This window comes from Gracilinanus agilis, chromosome 4, assembly GCF_016433145.1.
Source record: "Gracilinanus agilis isolate LMUSP501 chromosome 4, AgileGrace, whole genome shotgun sequence".
NCBI classification, from domain to species: Eukaryota; Metazoa; Chordata; class Mammalia; order Didelphimorphia; family Didelphidae; genus Gracilinanus; species Gracilinanus agilis.
The window spans coordinates 363,244,589-363,263,321 of record NC_058133.1 but is presented as its reverse complement, the minus strand read 5'-3'; the positions used below and the strand labels follow the sequence as shown (position 1 = coordinate 363,263,321).

The following is an 18,733-nucleotide window of genomic DNA, read 5'->3' as shown; positions in this document are numbered from 1 at the left end:
AGTGATGTGAGATGGAGGATTACGTAAGAGGAAGATCAAGAACATCAGTTGGCTGCACTACAGAATGCAGGAAGGAGAATAAAATATAAAGAAAATGGAAAAGTAGACGAGGACCAAAAAGTGTTGACTTTTAAAAGCTACCCAAAGAGACATATGAGAAAGAACACTATCCGTATTCAGAGGAAGAACTGTGGCAACAGAAACACAGAATAAAAACAACTGCTTGATCACATGGATTGAAGGGGATATGATTGGGGACATTGACTCTAAACAATCACCCTAGTGCAACTATCAATAATAAGCAAATAGGTCTTTATCAATGACACATGTAAAACCCAGTGAAATTACGCGTTGGCTATGGGAGAGGGTTAGGGGGAGAAGAGGGAAAGAACATGAATCTTGTAACCATGAAAAAAATATTCCAAATTAATTAATTAAATGAAATTTCTCCCCAAAAAATTAAATAAAAGCTAACCAAAGAAACTGAGAATTTGGGAGTTTTTAATCCCAAGTCAACATGACAAAACAGGGGTCAATCTAATACTAGAGCTTGATTTGCCTAAATTTCCAAACTGGTCCTCCTTCCATTATACTATACCATCTCACCTAAACTTTTCAGTTAAAGAAAATACAGAGGATGTTATAGATTTGGTTTATGTGATTAAGTAGAAAGAAGTTACTAGTCAGGTGAGACAAGACATGGTAAATACATTTACAAATATATTTATGTGAAATTTATTTAAATGAAAATATATTTACAAAATGGAGTGATTTTATATTAAAGCAATATTTGAATTTTATGTTTTGTGAATTTTATGAATGTTCTATGCAGTTGCTTTCTTCACTGGAGACAACCTCACCTTTGTCCCTCTGTTATTGTTCTCTTACCTCCATCAAGGTGATATTTATTCGGGAAAAGAGCAGTGGTCGTTTGATAATTGATGGTCTTCGGGTCCTAGAAGAAAGTTTTCCTCCAACTAGCACTGCCTGGAAAGTTGCGGGTCCTATTTACTTAGGAGGTGTTGCTCCTGGAAAAGCTGTAAAAAATGTCCAGGTAATCAATCATTCATAAAGCATTTATTAAACACTTAATAGGTGCCAAGTAAACCACATACCCAAGGCAGTCGTAGTCATAGATTTTTGAGCCAGATGCGACTTTCTAAATCATTTCATTCTATTCCCCACTTCCGTCACCACTCTCAATTTCCCCTCACTGCATTCATTTGACAGATTAGAAAACAGTTATGAATAAAATTATTTTCTACAGACAGAAGCTCTGAAATTAATTCAATATTGCTTGTTTTCCTTTAGCCTTATGATAAAGGTCATAGGTGTCTCCATCAATTGTGTTATGAAGGTGAGATAAAGTGTTGTGTTTCAACATCTAAAGATTGAGAGGAAAAGCTAAAACTCATGTGTGATACTAAAGAAACAAACTTTTTCTAAAGATCACTATTAGCCAGATGTCAATATAGAAATAATTGCAAATCCTAGCCATCTGGCCTACATGTACTGAGATCTTTATAAATCTAAGGATGAATTCTTTTCAAAAATGATTTTAGCATTGCTATAAAATATAAAGACAAGGTCTATTCTATAGGATCCTTTTTTTTTCTTTCCTTTTCTTTTTTTAAAATTCTTTACCTTCTGTCTTGGAATCAATTTACCTTCTGTCTTGGAGCCAATATTGCATATTGTTTCCAAGACAGAAGAGTGGTAAGGGCTGGGCAATGGGGGTTAAATGATTTGCCAAGGGTCACACAACTAAGAAGTGTCTGAGGTCAAATTTGAATCCTGGACCTCCTGTCTCTGGGTCTGATTCTCAACCCACTGAACCACCTAACTGTTCCCCCCCCCCTTTTTTTTTCTTTTGAGAAGAGGTGGAGGCCAGACTTGTTTCCTTGGTAATAGGAAACTCCTAGTACAGAAATTCCCTCTACCAAAGCAGATTGGTGACTGTTCTACAACATATAGATAGTCACAGAGAATTGTCCAAGAACTTGAGAGATTTGATGTTTTTCTCCAGCTTGCACACCCAATAATTTCTAGATGCAAGACTTAAAGATAGGTCTTACTGACTCTAAAGCCTCATTTTCATTCACTGAGTCATAATGCCCTTCACAGACTCTTAGAGGAGGAAATAATGTCAGAAATATAGCAAAGGGGACTCACTTTTTGGGGGAAAGTTCTATACTCTACTAAATAAATGCATTCTTGTAATATATGTATATATTTTATATGTACTTATTCAACTCTGAAGCTAGCTTTGTAGTCCATTAAAAATTGGTGATTACAATATTTAAATATTCCTTTTAACCCCACCTTACTAAAATGGTTTCCACTCATTTATCAGCAAAGTAAGTCAGGAGGATGAATTTACCTAAATACAAATGAAAATAGATTAAATCTAAGATATGGCCAAAAAGTCAGCTCACTCTCACCTTGTGTTACTCACTGTAATAATTTTGAGCAAATTTTTAAGTCAGAGAATTAAAATTATTAAGTAAGCAGCAATAGGGGGTGCTATTGAAAGGATTCTGGACTCTAAACAATCACTCTAGTGCAAATACCAATAATATGGAACTAGGTCCTGATCAATGACACATGTAAAACCCAGTGGAATTGTGCAATGGCTATGGAATCGGGGTGGGAGGAGGGGAGAGAAAGAACATGAATCATGTAACTATGGAAAATTTTTCTTAATCAACTAAATAAAAATTTTTAAAAAGAAAAGAAAAGATTCTAGAGAAAAAAAAATTTTCCAAATAGTTGAATGGAAAATGTAACATGCCTGAGAAGTCCAAGTTTCACATCTTTGTAATATTGTGCTCTTACCCACTCAACCAGATAATAATGTGAAAAACAAGTTCTATGATATTTGATTAACTATTTTCATACAATAGCAAAAGTTCTTTTTAGGCAGAGCTATTAGCATTCAATCAATAAGCATTTTAGGATGTACCTGGTTTGTACCTGGGATTGTGCTATATGCTTAACCGTAAAACAAAAATGATATATTCCTTGCCCTCCAGGAGTTTACATTCTTATTATGGAGAAACAATAAGTACATTTCTAGGTAAATACAAAATATATCTACTAAGTAATTTCTGGGAAGCCAGGGAGCCATGTAATAAAGCATAATCGTTTGAATATTTAATTGTACAATTCATTTCTTGGATGTGTATGAAAAACTCTTTGGTTTAATTGCCTCAGGTTAACATTAACTATCAAATGTTATCTACAATGAATTCAATTTAAGAAAATAATTTTGCCCTGTGTAGAAATTGCATTAAAAAGGTCCAGGCACTTGAATAGTTGAATAAATAAAACATAAATAGGTCTTATTACTTTCCCTTAATGCTTGTAAGCTCTCCATATTTGCTAGCCCTTTAATGTTTCTATGAAGCAGAAGAGAAAACTCACTTTAAAAATTAACTTTCCATTCATCTCTTCTTCCCTCAGATTAATTCCGTCTATAGTTTCAGTGGTTGTCTCAGCAATCTTCAGCTCAATGGGACCTCGATTACCACTGCTTCTCAAACATTCAGTGTTACTCCTTGTTTTGAAGGACCAATGGAAAGTGGAACATACTTTTCAGCAGAAGGAGGATATGTGATTCTAGGTAACATGATGCTAAATAATGGGATTCATGAAACATGCCTGTATTGGTAGCAGCTCAATAGGAAGAATTCTTGAGCCACCAGGCAAGAATTTCAGAAAATCCTTACTAAATTTCCTGATGTGAATTTTCTCCATCACTATAGCCCTTCTCTTCCTTACTTCATCTCTATCATAAACATACCATGAGATTTCAATCATTCATCAACAGAGTAAGTAAAAGATGAACTTGTCTTAATACAAATGAAAAACAAATTTAAGTATAAGATATAGCCAAAAAATTAACCTACTCCTAAAACCTGTGTATTTTTGCTATAGTAATTATCAGTAAAATTTTAAATCAGAGAATCAGAATTAGAAATATTAGGTAGAAAATCACTAGAAGGTGCCTTTGAAACAATCCTAGCTCTTATCCTGAATCATAACATCATAGATTTAGAGCTAGAAGGGACCTTAGAAGCCATTAAGTCCATTTCCCTCATTTCAAAGATGAAGAAACTGAAATCTAAACAGGTCTTGCCCCAAATCACACAAGTAGTTAGATGGCAGAGCTGGGATTTAAACCCAGGTCCTCTTGACTCCAAAGTTAGCCCTCTTCCCACTGGGCTATCAAACCTTTCTTCTAGTGCTTTATTCTAGAGCTTCTAGTGGTAAGGGCTAGGCAATGGGGGTTAAGTGACTTGTCCAGGGTCACATAGCTAGGAAGTATCTGAGGTCAGATTTGAACCTAGGTCCTCTTGTCTCTAGGCCTGGCTCTCAATCCACTGAGCCACCCAGCTGCCCCCATCATTTTATTTCTTAGCCAATACCCAATAGTTTTGATGATTACCACTTTGTAATATAGTTTGAGATCTAGTACTACTAGCCGACCTTCATATCTTTTTAATTTATTTTTTTAAATATTCTTGACCTTTTGTTCTTCCAGATGAATTTTGCTATTATTTTTTTCTGACTCTATAAAATTTTTTTTTTGGTAAAAAGTAGGTTTAAAAAAAAGAAAGATGGCACATATGGGGCAAAGGGGAGGGAATGTCACTGACATTTTAAATTCTAATTTCCAGGGAATAGTGATCCTTTGTAAACTTAATAATGATGCTGATAGCTAATATTGATATGGTATTTAAGTTTTACAAGTTGTTTTTTTCTATGTATTATCTAATTTAAATTTCACGACAATCCTGTAAGGTAAACAGAACAAGTATTATCCCCATCTTATGAATGAGAAAACTGAGATTTGAAGAGATTAAACAACTTGCCTACTGTTGCACAGTTCATAATACTACAGCATAATGAAAACACTCATTCTGTAACCATTCAATGAAACATAGTCTAAAAATTTAAATGAATAATAAAATGTGTAAAATCTATGCCTTTCAGAATCAAATAAAACTAGGAAGGGTAGAGTATACCATATGTAAGCATATATTGGTAATATTTCTTCTTACAGATGAGTCTTTCAATATTGGATTGAAATTTGAGATAGCATTTGAAGTTCGTCCCAGAAGCAGTTCAGGAATACTGGTCCATGGCCACAGTGTGAATGGAGAGTACCTGAATGTCCACATGAAAAATGGGCAGGTAGGACTTTACTTATTCACATCTTCCTTCCTTGGCCCTTGGATTCCAGATAAGAAGATTTCTTTTCTAGAATCATGACTAAATCTCCTTCTAATGAAGTGATGGAGAAGTAATAAAATTAAATTCAAATGTGAGCATTTAAAATCTAATGAACCTCTCAAAGTTTCTGTCCCTTAGAATATGTCAAGAAAAGGCAGGAATACTTTGCACAAAAGAGGTGGTTCATTGTAGGGGTAATACTTGACTAAGTCTGGTTTGTATTATATAGCAACTGAGGCCCCTGATAAATCTGAGATACTATTATTCTGTAATAAATGTTGTATTTAAATTTCTTATTTAAGAATGGCAAGATGATAGGAGAATCCTCATCTTCCATCTCTAGCCTCACCAAAAAAATAAATAAATAAATAAATGTAAGGGATTTTGACAAAGTAGAGAAAGTGAATGTCCTTTATCACAAAATAAACTATGATCATGAAAGCATATAATAAGACTGTACACTGGTGATGGCAAACCTATGACACATGTGTCACACATAGCCATTCTTGATGACACGCGACCACATGTGGCCACATACAGAGAAGTATGGGGCTGGGGGCCGAGGATGAAACATTTGCTATAGTGTAGTGTAGACACTCTGCACTATGGATGACAATTCTACCTATATTAATTTACCTAATTTGGTTTATTAAATACAGTTATATACTAAAATTATACATTTTTGTTATTTAAACTATAAATGTAGCAAACTTATGTGTTTTTTCTCGAAGTGACACACCGCCCGAGTTACGCTCGTTTTTTGGCAAATTTTGACACACTGAGCTCAAAAGGTTGTACATCACTGCTGTACACCAACTGACCCCAAATTTGATCTGTACACTTCTTTTTAATGACTTGCAACCTGAAATTTTCTAATTGTCATTTAAAACTACTTCTACTGCAAAACAATATGACATTAGAATCTTAAGTCTTTCATACAAGTACTAATAAAAAAATTACATTTTCAATGATCTATCAGATATTATTAACTTATACAAATTCAAGTGCTTTTTTTCTTAAGTCATATAAAACATCCCCAAAAGAATGTCATCTTTTATCCGTGTTTGCTATTCTCTTCCTATGCTTTTTTTTTCCCCCTTAAATTTGTCACCGTTTTGGTTTTCTCATTTAGGGACTTGAATATATAAAGCTTATTTTACTTATCTGGCAAAAGAGTGTCCCCTAGTGTACAAGTATAGAAGATATTGCTGTCTGAAGCCATGGATAGGTTTTTTTTATCTGTTATACAATATATTGAGAATTCTTTTTCAATAAGGAAAATGCTACACATAACTGAGGGGAAAAGTGAAACAAAATAATGTTCTCTTAATAAAAAGGATAGATGATTGTATATATATTTTTACAGGTCATAGCAAAGGTCAACAATGGCATCAGAGACTTTTCTACTTCAGTTACACCCAAACAGAGTCTCTGTGATGGCAGATGGCACAGAATAACAGGTGAGTAAAATGTTTGTTTCCTTGAAAAGAATGGGCATAAGCACTCAGATGTGAGATTGAACCTGATGTGGAATGTAGACTATGAGCAATACCATAGATGGAGTCATTGTGTGATCAAAATAACTCTCTTTGGTTATTTTGTTCACACAATGACTCCATTATGAATATATATGCATGTGTGGTTTTTTCCTAGAGGTTACTTCCCCATTCTTCAAGTCACAGAATGTATATAATACTGTTTTTAACAATCAAAATGATTACATTTTCAATTCACTCATATTGTTAAAAGTCTGGTCCATAAGATGTTAAAAAATCTAGTTCAGCATTTGATTAAGAACTATATACACTGAAAATATAAATTATACAAGAAAAGAATGCAAGATTTTTAAAATCACACACATTTGCCAAAGCTAAATTACAAGAGAAAACTTTCCGAATCACTTTTTATCCTATAACTGGAAAATGTTGTAGCAATTATTTAATACTATGATAATAATGGCAAACGCTGATACTTATGTCACACTTTAAGGTTTACAAAGTACTTTATACACACTATCTTTTTACCATCACTTTCATTTCCAAATACATCCAGCCTTGAACCCTACCCAGATAGCAATCCCTTAAAATAAAAACACTACTTGTTTGGTCCCCATAGACCCAAGATAGTTTGGGTGATAATCTCTATTTCACACACAAAGAAACTGAATTTCATAGAGGTAGAGGAACTTATCTTGTTGACAACACCCACCCCCAAGTCTACCTTTCATAACCTTTCTTACAGAACAATGAGATCTTGTGTATATATAAATATGTGTGTGTGTGTGAGAGAGAGAAAGTATTAAAAATGAATAAAAAGTATACTGACTATCAGATAAGGATGCAAAGGAAATTATGCTTTTGTATACAAAGTAAATGCTGCAGGGGTGTTTCTTATAATCATCTTTTCCATTGCATTTCAGTTATTAGAGATTCCAATGTGGTTCAACTGGATGTAGATTCTGAAGTCAACCATGTGGTTGGTCCCCTCAATCCAAAATCAGTTGATCACAGGGAGCCTGTATTTGTTGGAGGTGTTCCTGGTAAGATTTCTAAAGGAATGAATTAAGGATACATTTATTAAGCATTTATTGTGTATTAGATAATGGGGAAACAAATACAAAGTGGAAAAAATGAAATGGTATCTGCCTTCAAGGAATTTAAGTTGCAATAGAAGGATATAACACCTGTAGGAGAATGATGGACAAGGAAGGGAGTTTTGATCTAAGAAATCTATGGGATAGTGAATGGAGTCATCATGCAATCAATTGACATTGCCAAGAAGCAACGGTGTTATTGATTTAATTGAGGAAATGTCAAAACTAGTTTCACATGTTTGTTATTATATTGTTGAAAATCCCATGATTATTGATTTTCAGCCTTCACACAAAAAATTTAATTATTTAGAGTGTCCTTTGACATATTTAAGGGTTTTTTCAAAGTTGAGAAGACCTTACCCAAGATCACAGACAAATTAACAGCAAACTGGAAAATCCAACATTTCTAAGATAAAAGATTCTGTCCTAACTACTCACTGTTGTTGTATATGTTGGCATATTCCTTAGCACTCCATTTCCCTAGCCACTAAAAACTAGAGTAAAGGAGAAAACAAGACATGTAAACTATTCCAAAATCATGGGAACTTTGGGGACCACCACACATAGCACATGCCTGCTCTCATTGTCCACAACTGACTAGAAAAGGGAAAGGCAGATATCATTTTCACTTCCTCAAAAACAGTCCAAATGGAAGCAATAGCTGCAAACATATGCTTTCTCATTCTATTGTAGTAATAATAAGAAAATGGAGTTTCTCTCTGTGACTCTGGAAACATTAACAGTAAGGTTCCTACCATAATCAATGAAGAATTGCAAAATATGTTAGGTTGATATTAAAAAGATATTTTAAGGGCTTGAGTTTTTTTAAATAAACTTTCCTATGAGCCCCAAACAAAATGCTATATCTTGCTTATGCCTACTTTCATTTCACATACTTATAAACAATGGCAGAAGTCAAATCTAGGCCCCAAGTATAAATTTTTGGTTGATGGGGCAGATGTAGGATTAAGATTCTTAAACCTTTGCATGTGGGATTTGTTTGGTTTTATGGGGAAAATGTGAAGATTTTTTTGCTTTCTTATAAAAACATTTCCAACTACCTTCTATGAATACATGCTCCCCAACTTCCCCAAATGCTTAAAGCATGAAGAGGGAAAGATTGAAAAGATGACAGGGACAGGGGGAATCTTCAGTTAATGAAGTCTACACGGGATGTTTGGAAAACATGGAGTTCTCTTTGCCTACTGGGAGTCTTCCAAAAAGTAGCAGTGACAATGACAAGAAGTATCTCCGAATTAGTGAAAGCGATTCATATAAGAATAAAAATGTGCCTTTCTCTAATCCCACCCCACCTCTTTAAAAAAATCAGCCCAAAGTCCACCTATATCTTAATGTTTCCATTCTATTCTTCTATTCTGCAATATGACTCTACTCCATTCACAAAATTGACACTGCTATTTCTATGTTGCACAACTTTTGTTCAGTGCTCAAAGTCCAAATGCAGCAATGCCAAGAAATATATATGCTTTTAAAAGCTTATAGACCTTCTTGTTTCTCATGTAACACTGTCTTGGATTTTTCTATCCCATTAAAGGAAAAATATTATAGGTGAAATTCATAAACAGTTTTAATGAAAAATAGTATTGTCTCTAAAAATTCCAGGTCTTTTTGACTTTACTTTTCCAATCAAATTAACTAATATTTATTGTGTGCCTGTTATGTGCAAAACTCTGTCTTCAGGACTAGATTCTCAGACATAGTTCTTGCCCTTAAGCAAATCAGGTACTTATTTAGTTTTCAAATTAACCAATGGAGTGATGAGTTCTTTCCATCTTCCTTTAATTTCTATCATTGGTATTTTCTGTTTAATTGACTTTCATACTTCTAATGATGAAGTACATGAAAAAGAGCTGAGTCTTGTCAAGTCATACAAATTCACTACCATGTGGTGGGAATTTGATTAGATAGCTGATTTGTAAGTTTCCTTAGTTACCCTTCAATTCTAAAATTCTATGATTATATTGCAATCTTAAGTAGGAATTGGGTTTCCCCCATACTTTATGTATACAGTATGATCTGTCTTCCTAGGTACCTTCAGTTTTGTTAATTAATGTACAAAAATTAAGTGAAGATGTTCCATTTGTTGTCCTGACCTTTTTTATTCTCCTTTTGCAGTTACTGATTTCTATATGTCTTCCATTTTTTATCTACAATAACAAACCATATCTGTGTTGACTTCTCTACACACAAAGTAATAAGCTTTGCCTAAAAGGAATTTAAGTTTTTTGAATGGCTCTAATCTCTCAAAAGTGCTTTGCCTTATATTCTTTCTGTACTTCCAACTCATTTAATCATGCTGATGCAATTAATACACATAGTCTATGAGCACTCTTCAAGATTAAGATAACAATAAAACAAATTTAAGTCCCTATGACATGCCAGTGGGCATGTATACCAAACTCAGAGAAAAGATATTTTTCATTTTCTTTGTTTACCATCCAAAACCACTTCTTGGGAAAAAATAAGGCTAAAATCCTTCTAAATATACATCTTTTAAAATTATATTTATGAACATGACTAAAGCATGAATGCCCAGAGGTGATAGAAATCATGAAGAGAAAAACAGAAAAGTTAACAAAATTCAATGATATAGAGACTCAGAATCAGTCTTTGCTCCAAAGTAACACACTCTCTCAAAATGGGTGATGTGAAGATAAAATTAACTGTATGAAGTATAAGAGGTTCATGAAAATTCACAGCTAAAACTTTTATAATGGAATCACATTATCTACTGGTAATTCACACTTAGCACTTGTCCACAAAAACAGAGAAAAATAAAAAAGAGAAATAGAGATGATTTATATAATGTTTACTATTCTCTTCACCTCTATTCTGTAAGTGTACATAGCAGAATAAACATGAGATAGTAGATGTGAATCTAATGTTTGCTCTGGAGGTCTTTGTTCCTATGACATCTTTCAGCATGACCTTCTTACCTCAATTTGTGTAATGTTAGAATCTCTTCTTCATCATACCCACAGATATTCTATTCTATTTCTTACTAAGAGTGGGAGAACTAATAGTTGGCTTTCCTACTGTTCTGTTCAAATAGAAAGCCCCTGTCATATGTCCTTTGATTTCATTGTATCCTGGCTCATCTGTATAATGTTTTCTTCCTTTGAAAAAGAAAGAGGTGGGGCAGCTGGGTGGCTCAGTGGATTGAGAGCCAGGCCTAGAGATGAGAGGTCCCAGGTTCAAATTTGGTATCAGACACTACCCAGCTGTGTGAGCCTGGGCAAGTCACTTAACCCCCATTGCCAAGCCCTTACTGCTCTTCTGCCTTGGAACCAATACACAGTTCTCATATAACACTGTTTATATGAGAACTTCTTTCTTGAGTTTAAGAAGGAAGGTAAGAGTTTAAAAAAAAAAAGAAAGATGAAGCCATGCAGCAGACTGATTACCTTCTAAAATAATCATTTATGGGGGCAGCTAGGTTGCTCAGTGGACAGAGAGCCAGGCTTGGAGTCAAGAGGACCAGGGTTCAAATCTGACCTCAGACACTTCCTAGTTGCATGACCCTGGGAAGTCACTTTACCTAACTGCCTGGTTCTAACTGCTTTTCTACCTTGGAACCTATACTTGGTATCAATTCTAAAACAGAAGTTAAAAGTTTAAAATAACAGTAAGAAGAAGAATCATTTACAAATGAAGCTTTTTCAAAATAAATTTTCCTTTAATCATTAATTTTTCTGACAGCTAAGTTTTGACTTATTTTTGTTTTCAGCTGTTCAAGTAGAAGTTCCCTTCTTTTTCTGGATCAATAGCTTAGCTGAGTATTATGAAAAAAATAAAGTAAAATGTACATTTAGTTGTATACATTAAAATAATTTCCCTTTCATCTACTACCTAAGGCATATTGATGTCTGTTAAGAGTCCTAATCCTAAGGGTTTCATAAGGCTTAAATGGATGTAAAGCACTTTTCAAACTCTAAAATTGTTTGTCTATCCAACCATCCATTCATCTGTTGGTCTATCTATTTGTCTGTCCATCTATCTATTTGTCCTTCTGTCTGTCTATCTATCTATCTATCTATCTATCTATATATATAGATAGATAGATATATCAGGTGGTGGTGGTAATGGTGGTCGTTGTATCCTAATCATAGTAGTAATAGTGGTAGTGGTAGTGGTAGCGGTTAGTGGTGGTAGTAGCTTTTGTTGTTATTATTGTAGATATTAGCCTATACTTATGAGGCCTCATGTCTGGTGATGCCTTCAATCTCTGAGCCTTCTTTCTTGCTGAATTCAAGCAATGTTTATAAAGCAATGCCTGGATGTGCTGGTCAATTAACAACCAGGCTCTTTGGGGCAGGGGGATCAGGGATACATACACAGATACTTTTACATTTAATTTGCATTACTAACATTTTCTTAAGTCTAGATGATGGACAAAATAATAAATCAAGCCTTTATTTCTGAAGTATTAATGCTCATACAAAAAAAATCAACCACCTTGGAAGCCCAACATCCCCTCCTTACTTGCTTTCTAGCTATCCCTATTCCACAATACCGTACTGAATGGTAATTTGGACAACGTGAAATTTTCACAATATAGAATGACTTTATAATCTAATCTCTGAGTGAGATGCAAGGCCACCGCATTCTTTTCTGTTGTTTTTACCATTTATTTTTCTCTTTTTTACATATAACACAATACAATATGTAACATAATATAATACATATGCTTTGTTATAAATATGTAATAAATTATAATGAATGTGTTTATCCAAGAGAAACAAATTCTCACATTAGTAATACCCCCAAATCTCTCATTCTTTATCCCCCTTCCTATCCTTGCTAAGAAAGCATTATATTTATAATATCAAGGCAGGTAATATGATATAGACATGCATATATTATCATATAATCTAAATAACATTTCAGTCTGGGGTACAACTAGATTAAATGAATCACAAATAGGAATTTGACCATGAAAATCAAGGTGAAACATGTTATATATTTCAGAGAAAAATTACTCGGTATTAAATAGAAAAAAAACATTTTTAATCTGAATTTTATAATTGGATGGAGACTTTATGAAGTGTTATATACACTGCCCTGAGATTTTTCATGTGAACTGCTTAGTAATGACCACCAGGAGCCACCTCTGTTTAGTTCCAGTGGCTTAAAGTCAAATAATTTAGTTACTCTCTACTTTCTTGTGCATAAATCACCATGATCTTGCTTGCAACATTACACTTATTTTTCACAGTTTAGTAACATCTGGGCTTAGGATAAAATAATTCCTCTTTCTTGTTCCTCTCAGAATCCCTCCTGACACCAAGCTTGACCTCAGTTAGACCCTTCACTGGCTGCCTCCGAAACTTCGTGATTGACGAACGCCCAGTGAGCTTCAGTAAAGCAGCACTGGTCAGTGGGGCTGTGAGCATTAATTCTTGTCCAGCAGCCTGATATAAGCCAAACAGAAGCCAACCAAAGTACAAAGTTCTTTAGAGCACTGAAGAAACAAAAGTCCTACCAACAAGGAACAGCATCTCTTTCTCTAAACAAAAGGACCCATGATGAATCACGAGCTCATCGAGCTGATAGATTGTATTTAGGATTTCTCACTTGGATGCTTATTTTCAATCTTTAATATTTGCAGTTGAAAACAAAAGGAGTGCTAAATTTCTGTGTACTGACAATGCACTTATTTTATGTTGGTTAGGTATACTGTTCCTGTCTGTAAAAAAAATAAAATAAAAATTTGTGTTTTTAAAGGTGTCTTGACATGTTTTTCATAGGTTAATTTGTTCATTTTCAGGGAGATGTTATAAAACTTTCATTCGATCCCAACTTTGCCCTCAGCTTTGTTTACCTTGAAAAGATTTGTTAATACACATTAAAGAATATATCCAGACAATAAATTTATTAGTGCAATTTTGTTGTTCTGACAGAATAGTATTCAAATTTTATGTTTGTAGTATATATGAAGGGTTTAAAGTAAAATAAATCTTCCAGAAAGTGGGAGTTTAATCCATTTTTGCAACAGAAGTAAAAAGACAATTAGATAAACTGAACAAAGGAAAACAAATCTCTATTTTTCCTTCCATGTGTATTATTTATTTTAAATGAATCAGAGATGTGTATTATTGCCATACATCTTTATTAGTAACACTGTTATGAAACAAGCAATAAATCAATAAATATTTCTTGGGCATCCACTATGCTGAAGACACTGCACTTAAAATATTATTTCATATGATCCTCACAACAACCCTCTGAGACAGGTGCTATTATTATCATCTTTTTTACAGTTTAGGAAATTGAAACCTTACAAAAGCAAAGTGACTTGCCCAGGGTCAAATAGTTAATAAATGTCTATGGATATTAACTCAGATCTCCTTCTAGGCCCAGCATTCTCCCCATTGCACTATCTAGCTACCTTGAATGCAAGAATTAATACCAATCCAAAGAGTTTGTACTTTAGTATTCACTTTGAAGAGGCAACTAGTTGGCACAGTGGTTAGAATGCCAGACCTGCAATCAGGAAGATTCATCTTCCTGAGTTCAAATCTGGACCTAGATATTTACTTGGTAGGTGACCCTGGGAAAGTCATTTAATCCTGTTTGCCTCAGTTTCCTCATCTGTAAAATGAGTTGGAAAAGAAAATGGCAAACCAATTCAGTATCTGACAAGAAAACCCCAAATGGCGCCCACACAGTCAGACAGAAATGAACACCTCCACAAATTCATCTTTAAGTTGGAGAGTTGAAGAGTCGTAAGCAGTGGAATTATATGATTGGATTTATATAGTAATGTGAACAAAGAAGTGAAAACCAGAAAGGCAATTATTGCAATAGCCTGGATGACATGTGTGTATTTATATTATTATATTATTATAATATAATATATATTAAATATATAAAGACATGTACATGTGTGTATGTGGGAATATACTAATCATTTACTTAATGTTCTATTCTAGATTATAAGTTATCTGAGAGTAGGAACTGTTGTATTTACCTATCTCAGACCTAACAAAACATTCTACATATAAGAACCAGATAGTACATGTTTATCAAATTTAATTTAATTCATTCATTTTAGGCAAAGGAATACATTGGAGATAAGGGAGGTAACATGGAAACTCCTTGACCAGATTTACTTTGGGGCTAGGGCAGATATAATTTCTATCATAGCCTTTATTAAATATAAAAACTTCAGTTCCAGATTGGTTCCAAACTGCTCTGTAAAGTTGTCTCACTATGATACCATGGTATTTAAATGTGAAAACCGTTTTGACTCTTACTACGAAGAATTTTAGTGCCAGCTGAGGTCCTTCCAATAATTTGTTCCATCCCCCTAAATTCACAAGAGGAAAACTAGACTTAAGAAATCAGCTTGCCCCAAGTCACAGAGTAACTACTCATGGTCCCGTGGTGGATCAACAGCATGATTGGAAGCAGGTCTCAAGTCCTAGACCAGCACTCTTCTAACTATATACATTTATTGTCACTTAAAAGAAAATGTAGCAGATCCTTAGCAGTTGAGTCTTTGTGATTTGAAAGGTAACCAGATTTTTTCATTCACCTATCTACCACATTATGCTGATTTTTAAATTACTACAACATATAGGTTTAATCTGAGAAAACTACGTATTCAGCAATATAAACAAGGTTATAATAGCAAAATAAGGAGATAGAAACAGAGTTAATGCCTATGAAGAGAATAATCCAATTTGAAATAGGATGTTGAATGGTTTACTAAAGACTGCACAGAGACTAGAGTAGAAGAAAATCGTTTCTAATTTCAAATGAATTCATACTACTCATACAAATGTAGTTTCCTAAGAATGAATCATTAAAAAGAAGACCATACCTTGAAATAGTCACAGGAACATCTATGGACCCTATTCTGCCTCTAGTGATGTCCTCCTTTCCCTTTTCTTCAGAGGAAATAGCATCAAATACATATACTGCCAAATCCCATGCCTCCAACAGGTCCCTCAGTTACTAAAGGCTCTGAAAGCATGTCCATTCATGCAGCATTTAATTTATTATATGTTGGCCAAGTTTAACACACTATGCCCTCAAGTTATTCCTTGAGTGAGGTATATGATTAAAGAAGTTCACTAATCAATTTGAGCTTTTATGGTGGGGAATCTTTGAGGTCAGAAAGTCCTTCTCTATGGAGAATGTAACATGTTTTTTGGCCTCATTGATGCCTAAAGGAAACAAAGAACCATGCCTGATTATTTTTCAGTGTTTGGGAATGTCCCAAGATTATTTGATTTGCTGGGTTTCTTAGGAAGGCATATTCTTAGAGGAGCTCTATGCCAGCCTACAGGACAGTGATTCCCAAAGTGGGCACCACTGCCCCCTGGTGGGTGCTGCAGCGATCCAGGGAGGTGGTGATGGCTTACAAGTGCATTTGGGGGCAGTGAATAACTAAGGGGTGGTGATAATATGTGACAGGGGGCGCTAAATAATGTTTTCTGGAAAGCGGGTGGTAGGCCAAAAAAGTTTGGGAACCACTGCTATAGGAGGATCAACAAGGCACGTCCTTCCCCCTTTTCCCTTTGCATCTTCAAGAGTGAAGGTAAGGAGAAACATTGAATGGTTGCTTCCAGGCAGAGACACATGGAGAGCCACATGGGCTTTCACAGGGGAGTTCCTAGGATTCAAACTCCTGGCTGACTACCACCTTTCTGTCTCACTGCATACAAATATTTCAAGCCCAAGAAATGTCATTAGCACCTAAGGGAATCAGTAGTCCCCTACTATATCATTCTGATTTCTAAGCTACTATAACATACTTTAGGTGTAATTTAGGAAACTACAAATATATTGAGCTACATAAAGAAGGTTATAATAATAAAAGAAGGAAATAGAACTAATACCTAGGAGAATGATCTAAATTGAAATGGGAAGCTCAACTGCTTTCAAAGGAAACTGGCTAGACCACTATGAACTGATGCAAAATGAAATGATTAGAATTAGGAAAAAATATAAACAATAACATAAATATGGTTTTGAAAGACTTTAAGACCCTGATCAATGAAATGATAAACTATGATGTCAAAGGACAGGAGATACACTTACTAATTGTGTGACCCTCCCAGGGCAAGTCCCTTAAGCTCAGTCTGCCCGTTTTCTCAGTTGTAAAATGGAGTATTAAAACCTAGCTCTCAGGTGAAGAACAAACAATTTGTAAAGTTCTTAGTATACTTCCTGGCAACATAGTAGATGTTTAATGTTTATTCCTTTTCCTTCCTAATTTATCATTAGACTCTCGAGTTTATTTCTTTTGCATCTCTTTGTATCCTTGGGGTTTAGCACAGTGTCTGGCACATAGATGCTTAATGTTTATTGACTGCAAGAAATGTGATGTACTTAAAATTAATGAGTCACACTTTTTTGGTCATGGCAAATGTGGAAATTCATTTTGCTGGATTACATGTATTTGTTATGAGGGATTTTTTATTGTTCACTTGCCAGGGAGGAGAAGTGTGAGGAAATCATAATGAATATCCCTGAAGAAGCACATGGCTGAATCAGATCAACCAACCAATATTATGTTCCAGTCACAGTGTTTTCCCACTTTGGGGAATCATAGATTTAGAACTGAAAGGAACTTCAGGGCCCATAAAATCCAACCCCCTTGTTTTACACAAAGGGACACTAAAACACAGAGCTTAAATGTGTTGCCCATAGTCACATAGCTGGTATGGATTTGAGATACTATTTATTATTTAAATGTATTTGTTAACTTCTCTGCCTACCTCCTCTCCTCAACTAGAGAAGATATCATTTAACAAATAGATATGTGCATATATAGAGAACTATGTCTTACTTGTTTCTATTCATCAGTTCTTCCTCTGGAGGTAGACATACACAAGTCATCTTTAGAACAAATATTTATGTTGCAATGTTCTCTTGGTTCTACCCTTTCCAATTTACATAGGTCTTTGTTTTTCCAAAATTAATTCTGCTCATGTTTTATGGTATAGTAGTATTACATCACAATCATATGCCACAACTTAAGCCATAAGCCACAAGATACTTGAAACCAGCTCTTCCAAATGAGGGCATGACCTTCAATTGGGGAATGGCTGAACAAATTGTGGTATCTGTTAGTGATGGAATATTATTGTGCTCAAAGGAATAATAAAATGGAGGAATTCCAGGTGAACTGGAAAGACCTCCAGGAATCAATGCAGAGTGAAAGGAGCAGAACCAGGAGAACATTGTACACAGAGACTGATACACTGTGGTACAATCAAATGTAATGGATATCTGTGCTAGCAGCAATGCAATGATCCGGGACAACTCTGAAGGACTTATAAGAACGCCATTCACAGAGGAAGAACTGTGGAAGTAGAAACACAGAAGAAAAACTGCCTGAACACATGGGTTGATGGGGATATGATTGGGGATGTAAACTCTACGATCACCCCAGTGCAACTATCAATAATATGGAATTAGATCATGATCAATGTAACATGTAAAACCCAGTAGAATTGTGCATCAGCTATGGGGGGTAAGGGGGAGGGAAAGAACATGTATCATGTAACCATGGAAAAAATATTCTAAAAGACAAAAAACAAATACTAAAAAAAAGAAACCAACTCTTCCAGACTCTGGGTATAACATTATTTTTACTACATACACCATCGTGCCCCTTTCCATTTAGTCTGAAGGATCTAGCTGCTTGTTACTGGCAGAATGCTGTGCTGGGTCTGAGATGCAGAGGTAAATAAGACATCTCAGGTATCTTACAATCTCTCCCTTCCTCCTGCTCCTCCTCCCTCAAGAAGACAACCAAGTTGAAATAGAAGATTACACATGTGAAGCCAATGAAGCAAAAAAAAAAAAAAGGCAAAACAAATTTATTCAGAGTTCATTGTTTCTCTCTGGGAGTAGATAGCATTTTTTCAT

At 34.7% G+C, this 18,733-nt stretch overlaps 1 protein-coding gene across 2 annotated transcripts in view; it reads left to right on the top strand.

Moving 5' to 3' along the window:
* Positions 1 to 13,572, top strand: part of LAMA4 (laminin subunit alpha 4) — a 211,411-nt gene extending 197,839 nt beyond the window's left edge. For both annotated transcript variants that reach the window (XM_044676736.1, XM_044676735.1), the window contains exons 33-38: positions 899 to 1,054; positions 3,463 to 3,622; positions 5,066 to 5,196; positions 6,602 to 6,695; positions 7,655 to 7,774; positions 13,119 to 13,572. In XM_044676736.1, the coding sequence (XP_044532671.1) occupies positions 899 to 1,054; positions 3,463 to 3,622; positions 5,066 to 5,196; positions 6,602 to 6,695; positions 7,655 to 7,774; positions 13,119 to 13,264 (807 nt within the window). In that variant the 3' untranslated portion in view covers positions 13,265 to 13,572. The remainder of the gene's footprint in view (positions 1 to 898; positions 1,055 to 3,462; positions 3,623 to 5,065; positions 5,197 to 6,601; positions 6,696 to 7,654; positions 7,775 to 13,118) is intronic.
* The last annotated feature ends 5,161 nt before the right edge of the window (positions 13,573 to 18,733 follow it).